At 49.0% G+C, this 13,591-nt stretch overlaps 1 protein-coding gene across 7 annotated transcripts in view; it reads left to right on the top strand.

Annotated features, from left to right (window-relative positions):
• The window catches only part of NCAM1 (neural cell adhesion molecule 1), a 91,590-nt gene that overhangs the window by 34,430 nt on the left and 43,569 nt on the right, over window positions 1-13,591 (top strand). For all 7 annotated transcript variants that reach the window (XM_053996929.1, XM_053996925.1, XM_053996924.1 and 4 more), the window contains exons 2-3: window positions 11,973-12,047; window positions 12,758-12,976. In XM_053996929.1, coding sequence (XP_053852904.1) covers window positions 11,973-12,047; window positions 12,758-12,976 — 294 coding nt within the window. The remainder of the gene's footprint in view (window positions 1-11,972; window positions 12,048-12,757; window positions 12,977-13,591) is intronic.

Below are 13,591 nucleotides of genomic sequence, written 5' to 3'. Positions count from 1 at the left end.
TGTCCTGAGGGCAGTGATGATTCCTGGCTCTGTGTGTCATGCGTGGCACAGGTCTGTGCTTGGATTTTTGGAGAACTTCATTTGAGGGAAAGAGGGCAGGGTTGGAATCCTGTGCTGTGAGCACCTGACTTGTAGGCACAAGGAAATTTGCTTTAATTTCACTGAAATAAAGGCAGTTTCTTGGCTGTCCTGACCTCTCAGAATCCAGATTATCCACAGTGGATATTGGGGCTGAGCTAAGCCATTCCTGGCAGGTTTTGCCTTTATTCCTTTCTGGATCCTCTGAAGGAGCAGATCAGCAGGGTGGTGCTTTCTGACCTTAAAATACTTGGTTTAGGAGGGCAAAAACCCCATCCATGTAATTCAGGAACCTGGCAGGAGTCCCAGTTTTCATGGACACTTACAAAGGATTATTTAATGTGCTTGGTGGGCAGGGGATGAAGGGAGGAGGTCTGAAGACATGTTTTCCTTTTTATTTTTTCTATAAGGAATGTTCAGTTCTCCACTTTTATTGCCACTAAAGAATGTCAGGGACATTGCTCATCCTGTCAAGATTTTCTGCTGCAGCCTAGATCTGCTCTTTGTCCTTCCTGGCCTTATTTGCCCCAGTTTCCACCAGTATTGTTTTTAGTATAAACCAGAAAAACTGCATTTACCTTTTTACTGTTCATTCAGTCAATTAAACTCAGTAGGTTTTGATTTGTGTGGGGTTTTTTTGGGTTTTTCTCCTGATGTATGTTGATAGGGCAGGGTTTTTATAGCCAGGTTTTCTCAGGGAAAAGGTGACATCCTGAACTCTGTTTTTTTTTGGGAGATGGTGAGAAAATGACTTGGCAAATAACCAAAGGAATGTAGATAACAAAGAACACAATTTATTACTTAATGGGAATTGTTGGGAAGAAGGTGTTCCAGTTTCATCCCTTCCCTTCTGCCATGGCTGGTTTCATGCTGCCTGTCCACACATTTGTTGTTGGCAATATTTTGTTGTCCCAGATGAAGTTTTCTGCTGATGAAATTCCATTTTTTCAGCCTGAAACGATGGGGAGAGTTTGCAGCGCGTTCACTTTTCCTCGTGTTCCTGGTTCTTTGCACAGCCCTGGGTCTGGGTGAGGCTGGGAAATGCAGGGCTGGGATTTGGGCTGCAGAAACGGATCTTGGCTCCTGGAGGTGGAGGTGAAAGCAGGAAATTGTATCTGGGCCATGCAGCCGTGCATCTCACTGCTCCCTGGGGATGTTTTAAAGCAAAGAGCAATTAATGGTGCTGGTGGCAGGAGGGTTTTTAGTGGGGCAGGAGTTGTGGCCAGGCTGTGACACTTGGGTTTGTCCTTTCAGCACATCGATCCCTGCTGCGTGTCTGCCTTTGGGTTTGGCATTCTGGGAGCATTTCCATTCTCTGCTGCTCTCAGAGGACATTTCTCTGACTCCTGCTGCCTTTTCTGGCCGTTTTCTGTATTCCAGAGCAGTGTTGCTGTTCTTGTGCTGTCATTTCACACCCAGGAGAGGAGCAGGGAGTGTGGGAGGGGAGGAATGCAGCAGGAATCCTCAGGTGCTTTAAAGGTCTTTGCCCTCACAGATCACTGAGCATCTCCTTCCCTTCCTGTTCCCTTTCAGTGAGTAGTTCTTACACTATAATTCCAATTAAAACCCTAGGTAGGTACCAGGAAAACGTGGTAAACCTGATTACGTGAGAGCCCCATTGTTAACATCAGTCAAACACATCAGTGCTCAAAGTCATGTCGAGATTTTGGGACTTGTAACCCTTACCAAAAATCACTCCAGCATATCCTGAGCTGGAAGGGACTCAGAATGATCACCAAGTCCAACTCCTGGCTCTGCAGGACTCCCCAGCAGTCCCACCCTGTGCTTGGGAGTGTTGTTGTCGCCGGAATTTGGGAGATTCAAGTGTAGAATGAAGGAAATTCAGGTGTAGAATGAAGGAAATTCAGGTGTAAAATGAAGGAAAGTCACGTACACAAGGCAGCTGGAGAAGACCCAAACCCTCAGGCTGGTGGAGCACTCCCAGCCATTGGCAAACAGGGGCTGGGTGCAGTCTGCCCCTGGATATTGATTATCCCAGGGATTAACCTTGCCAGAGCAGCTCCTGCCCGTGCCCAGGTATTGCCCCTGGCTCGTGCCTGGTGCAGAATGCTCTTTAAACTGCAAGCAGAGCCCTCCCCTGAAGCACTCAGCTGCAGTTCCACGGGGTAATAATCCCAGGGACAGAGCCTGCCCAGGGAGCACATCCCAATAAAGGGACTGGGAGCAGCAGAGCAGGCACCAAAAATCTGCACACAGGAGGTGTCAGTGCTCAGGATGGGCCCTTTGTGCATCTGAATGAGGCCTGGGGGTTGAGATTCTCCATGGAACCTAAAGGAGAAAAGCTTCATCGGAGAAACCCTGCCTTGGACCTTTAATTTACGCCCCAATATTCTGAAAATCATGGTTAACACACAGTTTTATTAGCTCTCTCTCTGTTTAATTGTAGTGCCACTAATTCCAAGCTTTTTCTGTCAGCAGTTGGACCAAATTGTTCTGATATTTCCCTCCTGTGAGGAGAAATTTTGGAGGAGACAGAAAAAAACCATGAGTGCAGCAGGGTGCAAAGCTGGGAGGAAAGCAAAGTGCTGGGCTGGTGTGCGTGGCTCTCCCAGGCTGCTGGTGCTTCCCTGGGATTACAGATCTGTGCTTACATTTTGGCCATTCCTTTTGGTGGAGTCGCAGTGGTTTTAGCACAGATTAAAAGCCTTGATGGATTTAATCCAGCTCTTGGTCATGGCAGTGATGAGCTGTGGCTTAAAGTGAATTTACAGCCTGCACCCGTTATTTTCCTCCTGGAGGGTTCCTTTTGATGGGTGTTTTCTGTGTGCAGCATAAATTAAAGATGCTGAGCACGTGGGGCCCGAGGCTCTGAACTCAGTCAAACCCAGAGAGAGCAATGCACTGAGGAGATGGAAATCAGAATGTGGCACTAAAGGGATAAAGGAGCCAGCTCTGAGCTGTGTTTGTGCCCTGTGTGCTTGGGTCTGTGTGGAGAAGATGAATCTCTGTGCGTGCCTTCTTTATTTCATGGGGGCTTTCTCAGAGATCTTTTCCAAATGCAGTGTCAAGCACCCAGCAGCAGCAGGAGTCTGGTTCCCTTTTCTTCAGTTTTTCCCTCTATCCTGGATTTTACTGCAGAAGGAGAGGTGTGAAAATCCAGTTGTGTTTGGAGCTCGCTGGAGGTTTTCTTCTGGTGCTTACTTGGAGTAAATTCTTGCAAGGAGGAGTAAGTTATTTCAAGGAGTGCCTTTCTTGCAGAGACCAAGAGAGGTTCGGAGCTGAACTCCTGACAGTTCTCTTAAATTTTGGGGCACAGATGCTCAGCTGAAACGTTCTTTGTCTGCCTTGCATAACTGATGAGTTGCAGTGATTACATTTCTTGTGTTTGCTGGGCTGAATTCTCCCTGGGTTTCCAGGAGCCCTCCCAGAGGACAGTGGATGGAGGCTTTTCTTGGCTCCTGGCAGTGTGGGGAGTGTTTATCCTGTCAGTCACAGCTGATGCTTAAAGGCCTTTGGACCCCCTGGCTGGGTTCAGATTCCTTTTGTTTCTCCCTTGGCATCACCTATTTTTGAGCTTCTGGAGCTGTAAATGATGTGTAAATTCGGGGTTGTGTGAACTGTTCCCGTTGTGGCCGAATGAGGAGGGGCTCTGATTTATTGCCTTCACCTTGGCTTTATTCTGCCGGCCAGGGAGTTGAAGCAGTGCTGAGCAGCAGAGAGCAGTAAACAAGCTCAGTTCTCTCTTGCCTGAGGGGATTTTTGGTTCCTATGCTTGCTGAGCAAATAGGGCACTGTATTAGCATGTTATTCTTCCCAGTCTTTTGCCTTCTGTTTTCATTATAATAATATTCCAGTTTTCATTAATGATTCTGATAGTCCTGAGGATATTCTGGAGGTTCTCTTGCAGTTAGCACACACTTGAAACGTTGCCCACAAATTCCAGTGGTATTTCCAGAGGCACTGATGCTGTTAGCAAGTCCCTAAATTCCCAGAAACATCTTCATGGTCTGTCCCGTGGCAGGGCTTTGGCCATGGGCTAAGTGGTTTTCTTCATCAGCAGTGAAGGCTCGTCTAAAAAAGCAACAAAAATTATAAATACTGACATGTGCTCTTGTTCTTTCACCTCCTCGTGCCTTCTGCTCTCCCCATGTGGCTTTATTTAGTCGACAAATGTAGATAAAAACAACATTTATTTAATGAAGCAGCCTCCCCATGTTCTTAATGTCAATTAATTTATTAATGAAATTTCTTCTTCACCTCACATAGCAAGGGAAAGTGAGACTGTTTAGTCTTAGTGTAAGGCAGGGCAGCTTTGGTAATTCCTGTTCCTGACAGAGGAGTCAGGCTGAGTCTGATTTTCAGCTCAGTCTAAACTATCCAGTGGTACTCAGCTACCATGGAATTCCCAGGTCCCACCAGGTATGAAAGATTAATTGACACATTAAATAAACTGTTGATTTCTGACACTTCACACTTGGCAGAAGACGGCTCCAGATACGAATTTAAACTACTAAAATCTACAGCAGTCTCTCCAAAGCACTTTTGTGAGCCACAATTCACCAGAGGCCGTAACTCTCAGAAATGCAGGTGGAACATTCCATGTTTTCCCACTGCCAGAGGGCATGTTGGATGGAATTTTGGGAATAAATCCTTCCCTGGGAGGGTGGGCTTGCCCAGAGAAGCCCTGGAAGTGTCCAAGGCCGGCTTGGACAGGGCTTGGAGCAACCTGGGGTAGTGGAAGGTGGAGCTGGATGAGCTTTACAAGTCCCTTCCCTTTTAGGTGCAGAAAACTCAAAAAAACTCAAAAGCACAACCTGGTGCCCTGGAGATGAGTTCTCCATCTTCAGCCAAGTCCTGGTGTGACTCCTCAGACACTTCCACCTCCTGCTGGAGCAGCGAGAGCAAAACCCACCTGAGTGCATTTCCAGCAGTGGCGCTCCCGCAGCAGCGGTGCAGAACGTCAGGGCTTCGCTTCTGCGTGCTCTGCCCTCCTCGGGAGCAGGGAAAAGAGACAAAAACTGCATTCTGTGTTTCCTCTCCTCTTCCTTTTAACTGAAACAGAGCAGAGAGGTTCATTTTCCTCCTGAGAATTCCAGTGCGAGGCTGTGATAGGCAGAGGGAGGAATTAATTCTGCAGTGTGGGATGGGAGGGATGTGCTGGGCCTGGAATGTGCCTTCCTGGAGGGAACCTGCAGCGGGTGTTCCACGGGAGTTCATCATCCCTGGAGCAAATACTGGGCTTCAGGCTTTGCAGCTGCTTCAGCTCTAACCATTGCTAAAAACACGTGCCCTGAACTAAACCACCACATAAAAAGAGGAATTCTTTTCAACACTGGAGTGTGGTAGCAGCTCTCTGGCCACAGACAACTTTCCCAAGTTTTTTTTTGGGGGAAAGTCAGTGAGATCAGAGAAAAAAAAAAAAAGAGAAATAATTCTTACCTTAACTCGTTGTACTCGTTGGTGTGCACATGTGGAATGTGTTGTGTGGATTTGTTACCAGAGGATGGTTCCTTAACCAGGTCAGAAAGCACCACCCTGCTGATCTGCTCCTTCAGAGGATCCAGAAAGGAATAAAGCCAAAACCTGCCAGGAATGGCTTAGCTCAGCCCCAATATCCACTGTGGATAATCTGGATTCTGAGAGGTCGGGACAGCCAAGAAACTGCCTTTATTTCAGTGAAATTAAAGCAAATTTCCTTGTGCCTACAAGTCAGATGCTCACAGCACAGGATTCCAACCCTGCCCTCTTTCCCTCAAATGAAGTTCTCCAAAAATCCAAGCACAGACCTGTGCCACGCATGATCAGTGCTGATGGAGTTTGGGTTGGAGGACCAGTGAGGTCTAGTTGTATCGTGACTGTTTATAAGAGTAATGTTTTTTTTTTAATAAAGACAGAGATTGATTCGTTTTCTGTCAATCATGGAGTTAATACTAATTACTGCCCCTTTGGGGAGGCCATGCAACAACACTTGAGGATCAAATCTCGGGCTAGGAGTGCTCCTAGGGCTGGCTGATGGGCCGTGGGGGAATGCAGCTTGCAGGGAGCAGGGATTGCTTCCTCTGAGGAGGAGGAGGAAGAGGAGGAGGAGCTCCTCCCTGGTGCCACCCCTGCCTGAGGAAGGCAGGAATTCTGTGTTCCCTGCAGGATGCAGTTTGTGCTGCTCAGCACGCTGCCAAGGCAAACTGGCTGCTGCAAGATTAGCCTTGAATCCTGAGCTTCTCCAAATCCTGTTTTTCTCATCTGCTCCGGGTTCTCCCCACGGCGCAGAGTCGCCCACCCAGATTTCTCTTTCAGCACAAGATTGTAACTTGCTTGGTTTTTAATTAAAATTGTCCATACTCTGATTTAATGGCTCCATAAAGCATCCTGGCTTACCCAGCCTCAGGTAAATGAAAATATTTGCTGTGGTAAATAGGACTATTAGTTTTATGATCCATAGTAATAAAAAGCTTTTATCAAGAATGCTGTCAAAAGAGGCATAAAATTGTGTTCCATGTAAAAACACTGAGAATGTCTGGGAAGTTTTATTGCAATTCATAAATTTCTGTAGGAAAAGGTGTTAATGGTATCATTTCTTGGTGTGCCCTGTGGTCATTTAAAAATTCAAAGCGCTTTGGTGTCTTTATTTTGGGGTGTTCCTCCCCTGAAGGTGCCTTTGGGGATGTTCTTTGGGGATGGCTTTTTGGGATGTTCTTCCCCTGAAGGTGCCTTTGGGCACACCTTTATTTTTTGGGGTGTTCCTCCCCTGAAGGTGCCTTTGGGCACACCTTTATTTTTTGGGGTGTTCCTCCCCTGAAGGTGGCTTTGGTGTCTTTATTTTGGGATGTTCTCACCTAAAGGTGCCTTTGGGCACACCTTTATTTTTTGGGGTGTTCCTCCCCTGAAGGTGCCTTTGGGCACACCTTTATTTTTTGGGATGTTCCTCCCCTGAAGGTGCCTTTGGGCACACCTTTATTTTTTGGGGTGTTCCTCCCCTGAAGGTGCCTTTGGGCACACCTTTATTTTGGGGTGTTCCTCCCCTGAAGGTGCCTTTGGGCACACCTTTATTTATTTTGGGGTGTTCTGTGCTGAGCTGCTGCTCCCTGCCCGCCTCTCCACGATCTGATATTCCCCAAAGGAATCAGCAATCCCCTCCTCCAGTTCCTGGCAGATTTAGGGAGTGGTTGCCATGGCGACCCTGGGGGAGGAATTGGATCTGCAGCCCAGCTGGGATCAATCCCAGCTGCTGCCTCCTCCTCCTCCTGAGCAGTCAGCGTATTTTTAATAAAGTGACCGTGCACAGGAGCCTTGTCTTTGTCTTGTTAAGCCTTTGTTGTGTGTGAAATCCCGAGGGCTTTCACCATAATCTGCTTTGCTCACCAGCCCTACAAATCCCGCCCTTACTCCACGAGCCGTGGCCATTAGATCCAGGAGATATTTCTTTCCTGATGGTTTTTATTTCTGGAATTGGGTTTAATTGGTGAATCATTGCTAGAAATGAGCAAAATTAAAGGTACAGCCTGTGAGAGTGGAGCCAAGGCTTTGGTCACAGCTGAGCTCATCTGTGCTGTGCTTTATTTGCCCAGATATTTTTGATGTTTTTTTGATTTTTGGGTTTTCTCTGGGCTTTGTTGCACTAATGCCTCGTTACCTGGGTTACCTGTGACAGGAGCACAGGATTCCTGCTCCTGGAGACACCCTCCGAGGCAAACCCCATCCAAATTCCCTCCTGGGCTCAGACTGGGAGGGGTGCCTGGCAGGGAGAGCCCTTAGAACTGAGTTTAACCCTTAGAACTGAGTTTAACCCTTAGAACTGAGTTTAGCCCTTAGAACTGAGTTTAACCCTTAGAACTGAGTTTAGCCCTTGATGGGAGCTGCGGTGAGGACACATCTCTGGGGATCTGAGTCTGGAGTGACCCCAGCGCTGGAGTGAGGTGAGGCCAGAGGGATTCCAGTCCTTGTTGGCCCCCAGGGCTCCAAGTGGGACCCCTCGGGGTCAGAGCTGCAGTGCTGGGGGCTGCAGAGGAGCAGTGGTTTTGTAGGAAGGGAGGGGTGTGAGGGGCTGAGCTCCCGTTTATCTGAGGGACTGGAATAAACTCCCGTTTATCTGAGGGAACAGAGCCCCACAGTAAATCCCTAATTGAGTGTATTTAGTGTTCCAGGACGTTCCTTCTGTGGAGCCAGAGCAGTGAGAGCACTCATATTCCTGTTTCTGGTGTGTCACCTTTGGAAGTTGGGCAGCCACGGACCCCGTTGCCAACAATTTACTTTATTTACTTTATTTGCAGGTAGAGCCTCCTCCCTTAACCCCAGTGTGAGCCCAGCAGGGACACAGCCTCCCTGTCTATTACCAAAATCACGGCTTAATTTGAGCTCATTTCTTTTGTTGGGATGCAAAACTAATTATATTGAACTACAGATGAACAGGAAGTTGCATTAGCAAATTTGTTGTGTTGGTTTTTTTTGGTTTTTTTTTTTTAATCAATGGGGAATTATTCAGCATTTTTTGGGGGCTGGGGAACTTTATAAGCAGATAAAAGATATGGGGGAGGGCAGAGCTATAAAAAGTGTTATTGTGTGATTATGAAGAGGCCTTTTAATGCAGTTATTATGTGATGCTAAAAAGGCCTTTATTGCTTGAAGTTGGAAGCAGAATACAAATGGGCTCGCAGTGTCTATTAAATGAAGAGTGGAAAAAATAGTCCCCATTTCCCTGAACTGCAAAGCAAAAATAACGATTAAATAGCGATTAAACCCAGCAGTGCTGGCTTTGTTAGTGTGATCCCAGCCCGAGCTGAGGAGTGGGGAGGTGGTTTGTGAGATGTTCTGGGGACCTGTTTGTCCAGGTGACAGTGGCAGCAAATCCTGCTCCAGCCAGGGCTGAGCTCTCCCCGTGTGACGCAAGGACAGAGGAGCTGGAGTGGCTCCCTCACAGGGATGCTTCCTTCTCCTGCAGCTGAATTCCAGAAGGTACCTGCAGCTTCTGTGGCTGGGGCTGCTGGACAAGCACAGCTGGGCTCTTTCGTCCCTAATTTCATCTCCAGGGATCTGTAGGACAAAGTGTTTGCAAACCAGGGCTAGGGCAGCCCCACAGCCTGTCCAAAATCCCCCGGAGAGCCACCAGGAGAGACTGGGGAAAAAAAGAATTGTGCATCTCTGGCAGAAGAGAAATGTTGGGATTTCTCATTCTGTGTCTTTAATAAATCCCCTGTGTGTGTTTGTGCATAGGTGAGCACTGGGAGCTCCCAATCCTGCTGGAGAAGGGAGGGAATTGGCTCTTGGGATCAACCTGAGCATCCTGTTCCTGGGCTGGGCACGCTGCTCTGGAGGGTGTTCGTTTATCCTGGGGGTCTCATGGCAATTCCTGGCTTTGAAAAGTGCCTTCCTGGAGTTAGGAGCAATCCCAGGAGGTTCCCCCTGTGCCTCCCTCACGCTGGGAAGGGGCTGAGCTGATGTTCAGTGAAGGAACTGCCGCCCCTCGGCACAGCCTTGGCAGAAATGCTGTCCCTACTCCACTAATGATGGGATTTAATGGTAACTTTGCAGCTGGGGGAGCAGAGGGAGCACTGACTGAATGAGGCAGAACCAGGCATGTCCTTCTTTCTCTCCTGTCTAACAGTTTTGCCTTCCCAGGGGTGGTTTCCAGGTTTCATTCTCTTGAAAATCCACCCAGCACTTCAGTGCACAGAAGGAGCTGAGCCCTTGGGGAAAAAAAACCCCAAAACCAGGAAAATCTGAGAGCTGGGTGTCGCTGCCTGGCCCCAGATCTGCTGCCTGGCCCTTCTGGCTGTATTTCCAGTGAGATATTCCCTGGCTGTGTGATTTCCTCCTGTTGTTGCAGCTAATGTGGCACAGCCAGGCTGAAGGAAGCTGTAAGGCAGAGCCCAGGTGCTGAATTCGGGGTGGTGGAGAGTTCAGTGCTTCCCACAGAGCCTGCAGCAGACATCACCTGGGGATGGAATGAAAGGCACTGACCAGCCCAGCCAGGGCTGCGTTTGCAGAGTGCACTGTGGGGAGGGAAACGGGGCTGAATTTCTGTCAGGCCTCTGTGAGCTGCACCCAGTGATTTATTAAAGAAATATGGATATTGATCTAGCACCAATATCCAACTGTGACGGACAAAAACTCTCTGACAGTTTAAAGTGTATGTTCATTGCGGCGCCGGGCAGCGTGTGGGGTAGCTCCCAAATGCACACTGCACCTTTCCAATGATTACAGAGTCCTTTTATCCACACCAGAATTGAATACCCAAAATACAAACACATATTCATCATTTTGGTACATCCCATTCCTCGCTTCCTATGCTAATCATTCCAAAAGCTATCAAGCATGCAGAGTTTGTTCCTTGAAATGGGTCGGTGGTCCCTTTCATGGGGAGGGGTCCCAAAATGAGGAAGTAAATGAAGTCTTCCTCATTCTGACCTTTCTGCCTTTTCAATGCAAATATGAGAAATGAACCTTGGTAGAACTCCCATTCCTTGTCCTCAATTGGTTTCAGAACAGAGGAGGCCCACAATTGTCTCATGTTCCTAAAAGCTGTTTGTCAGTTTCTATATTCTCCATTACAAACCCAGCTAACGAAACATTGTGTTGACAAGCAATCAATTCTTAGTTAACTACTAACTCTTAACTTCATCAAGGCCTACTTAAAAAATCCCTTTATTTTACTTAACTCTAGTAAGGCTTATCTCTAACTAAAATCTTAGCTCCTCTAAAATCCCTAAATCTCTTAAAGTTTATGTTTCACCAGTGCTGAGCAGAAAAGTGCTCTGAAAGCCCTTCCTTGGGCTGGTTTTCCCAGCTCCTTCCCGTGACTCAGGAGGTCCAGGGCTACTGGGATGTCCCTGTCTGGAGTCCCTGCAGGACGTGCAGCCCTCCGTGTGACCCTGGCCAGAACTGGAGCACTCCCAGCTCTGCTTCCAGCTGCGTTCCTGGGGTTTGGGGCTGTCCCCCAGTGGTCTGGGCATCTATCGGGACAGCCTGCTGAGCCCCAGGGAGGAGAGGCAGGAAAGTGCAGGCAGCTTGCACTGGGATTATCCAGCTCCCATTAGTGCTTCCAGTCTTCTCCTGCAGAGAAGCACTGTGGCAGGGTGCTTGTTGGCTAAAGGCATGTGCTCAGAAAATCCTGGTAGTCCTGTGCTTTCCTAACGAGGGCAGGCAGTGCTCCCTCAGCTGTGGGAGCTCCAGGCTCAGTGCCTGACCCCCCAGTCCATATGTTTCCCCTGCACTTTAAGGAATGTTGCCATTGGCACACGCAGCCAGGTTTTCATTCCTGAAGCAGTGCTTGTTTCTTATAACCCCAGGAGTGCTTGGCAGCTGAAATAATGCCTCTGTGGTCTGGAGGTAAAATTAGCTGCTCTGGGAGAGGGATTTTCAGATTTTCATGCACTACATGAAAGCGCAGAGGCTGTTGTCCAAAGAAAACCTATTTTGGTGTCCCCACATTCAACTTGACCCAGGCTTGTTAGGCCACAGATCTGCTGTGGAATTAAGCTATAGCTGGAGGAGAGCCAGAATCCAATTACATTTTCTGCCTAATGGGTCATAATTTATGCAATGAAGGAGGCAGGGATGATGCTGGGGGAAAAGGGCACTGGGCCTGCGTGGGTGTGCACTGGGAGGGGCGGCTGGTAAATGGGAATGGGCAGGACAAGGATGCTGTCCTTTGGTGTTTAAAACCTTCCTCTGGTGTTTAAAACCTTGTTGTGGTGTTTAAAACCTTGTTCTGGTGTTTCAAACCTTTATCTCTTGTTTAAAACCTTCCTCTGGTGTTTAAAACCTTCCTCTGGTGTTTAAAGCCTTCCCCTGGTGTTTAAAACCAGCAGTTCAGATCAGAAAATAGGTGTCATCCTGGGCTGTAAATTGAAGGAGGGGTCCGTGGGGATTGTAGGGCTGGCAGAGGTTTTTTGCTGGAGCCCACAGCCCTTGTCTGACTGTGCTCATTCCCTTCCCAGCCTCTCTCCAAGTGGACATCGTTCCAAGCCAGGGGGAGATCAGCGTTGGAGAGTCCAAGTTCTTCCTATGTCAAGGTGCGTGCGGGCTGCAGGCCCCTGGGTTGGTTTGTTCAGTTAAAAATGAGACAGACCCTGCTGGGATGGTGTTGGTGCTGGGGGGTCAGGCAGAGCCTCAGCTGTGGGGTTTGGGGCAGCTGTGGGGTTTGGGGCAGACCCTCAGATGTGGAGTTTAGGACAGAGCCTCAGCTGTGGGGTTTGGGCCATGCAGGGCCAGGCTGTCTCACTGTGCTGTGGGGTCAGTCAGAGCCCTCAGCAGTGGGGTCAGTCAAACCCACAGCAGTGGGGTTTGGGGCAGAGCCCTCAGCAGTGGGGTCAGTCAAACCCACAGCAGTGGGGTTTGGGGCAGAGCCCTCAGCAGTGGGGTCAGTCAAACCCACAGCAGTGGGCTTTGGGCCGTGTGGGGCCACGCTGTCTCACTGCAATATAGGGTCAGGCAGACCCTCAGCAGTGGGGTTTGGGGCAGAGCCTCAGCAGTGGGGTTTGGGGCAGAGCCCTCAGCAGTGGGGTCAGTCAAACCCACAGCAGTGGGCTTTGGGCCGTGCAGGGCCACGCTGTCTCAGTGTGATATGGGGTCAGGCAGACCCTCAGCAGGGGGGTTTGGGGCAGAGCCTCAGCAGTGGGGTTTGGGGCAGAGCCTCAGCAGTGGGGTCAGTCAAACCCACAGCAGTGGGCTTTGGGCCGTGCGGGGCCGCGCTGTCTCACTGCGCAGCTCTCTCCCCCCGCAGTGGCCGGCGAGGCCAAGTTCAAGGACATCTCGTGGTTCTCCCCGAACGGGGAGCGGCTGAGCCCGAACCAGCAGCGCATCTCGGTGGTGCGCAACGATGACTTCTCCTCCACCCTCACCATCTACAACGCCAACATCGACGACGCCGGCATCTACAAGTGCGTGGTCAGCAGCCCCGAGGAGGGCGACTCGGAGGCCACCGTCAACGTCAAGATCTTCCGTAAGGCAGCGCCCCCTGGGCTTTTTCCCTTCTCTTGGTCAGGCAGGGCTAGGGAGGAAACTGTTTCACCTTCCTAGGAAAAGGTTTGAAGTGTTTGGAGGAGGGTGAAAGGAAAGGGGGTGTGGTATTCTCTCTGAACAGAGAGAGACTCAGCTTTCTCAGGATTTCTCCTGAGAGAAGCAGAGAGAGACAAAGCAATTCTTATCTCATTCGCTGCTCCGTTTGTGCCCGTGTAGAATGTGTTCTAGAGATTACCCAAGGTGATTACTTGATTAGATACTGGTGAGGGTGTTCTAAATTCATTGACCAGTGAGATCCATGCGTGTGTCGGGACTCTCAAGAGAAAGTCACAAGTTTTCTAATTAGTTAGTTAGTAATGGTTCTTGTTAGTGTAATATAGTATAATGTAGTATAATAAAATAATTAATTAACCTTCTAAAATCATTAGAGTCCTACACATCATTCTTCCCACACCAAAGATCCCAACACCAATAAGGGGGTGTTGAGATGCTGCCTTCACTCTTGGTGAGGAGGGGAAGGTGGGAACAGGAGGGATTGGAGGATCAGGGCATCTCCAGCAGCCCCACGGCTGAAATCCTCCTGAGGGGCAGCAGA

Source organism: Vidua macroura, chromosome 22, assembly GCF_024509145.1.
Source record: "Vidua macroura isolate BioBank_ID:100142 chromosome 22, ASM2450914v1, whole genome shotgun sequence".
Taxonomy (NCBI): Eukaryota; Metazoa; Chordata; class Aves; order Passeriformes; family Viduidae; genus Vidua; species Vidua macroura.
The sequence above is the reverse complement of the archived record's forward strand: the minus strand, read 5'-3'. Positions and strand labels throughout refer to the sequence as shown.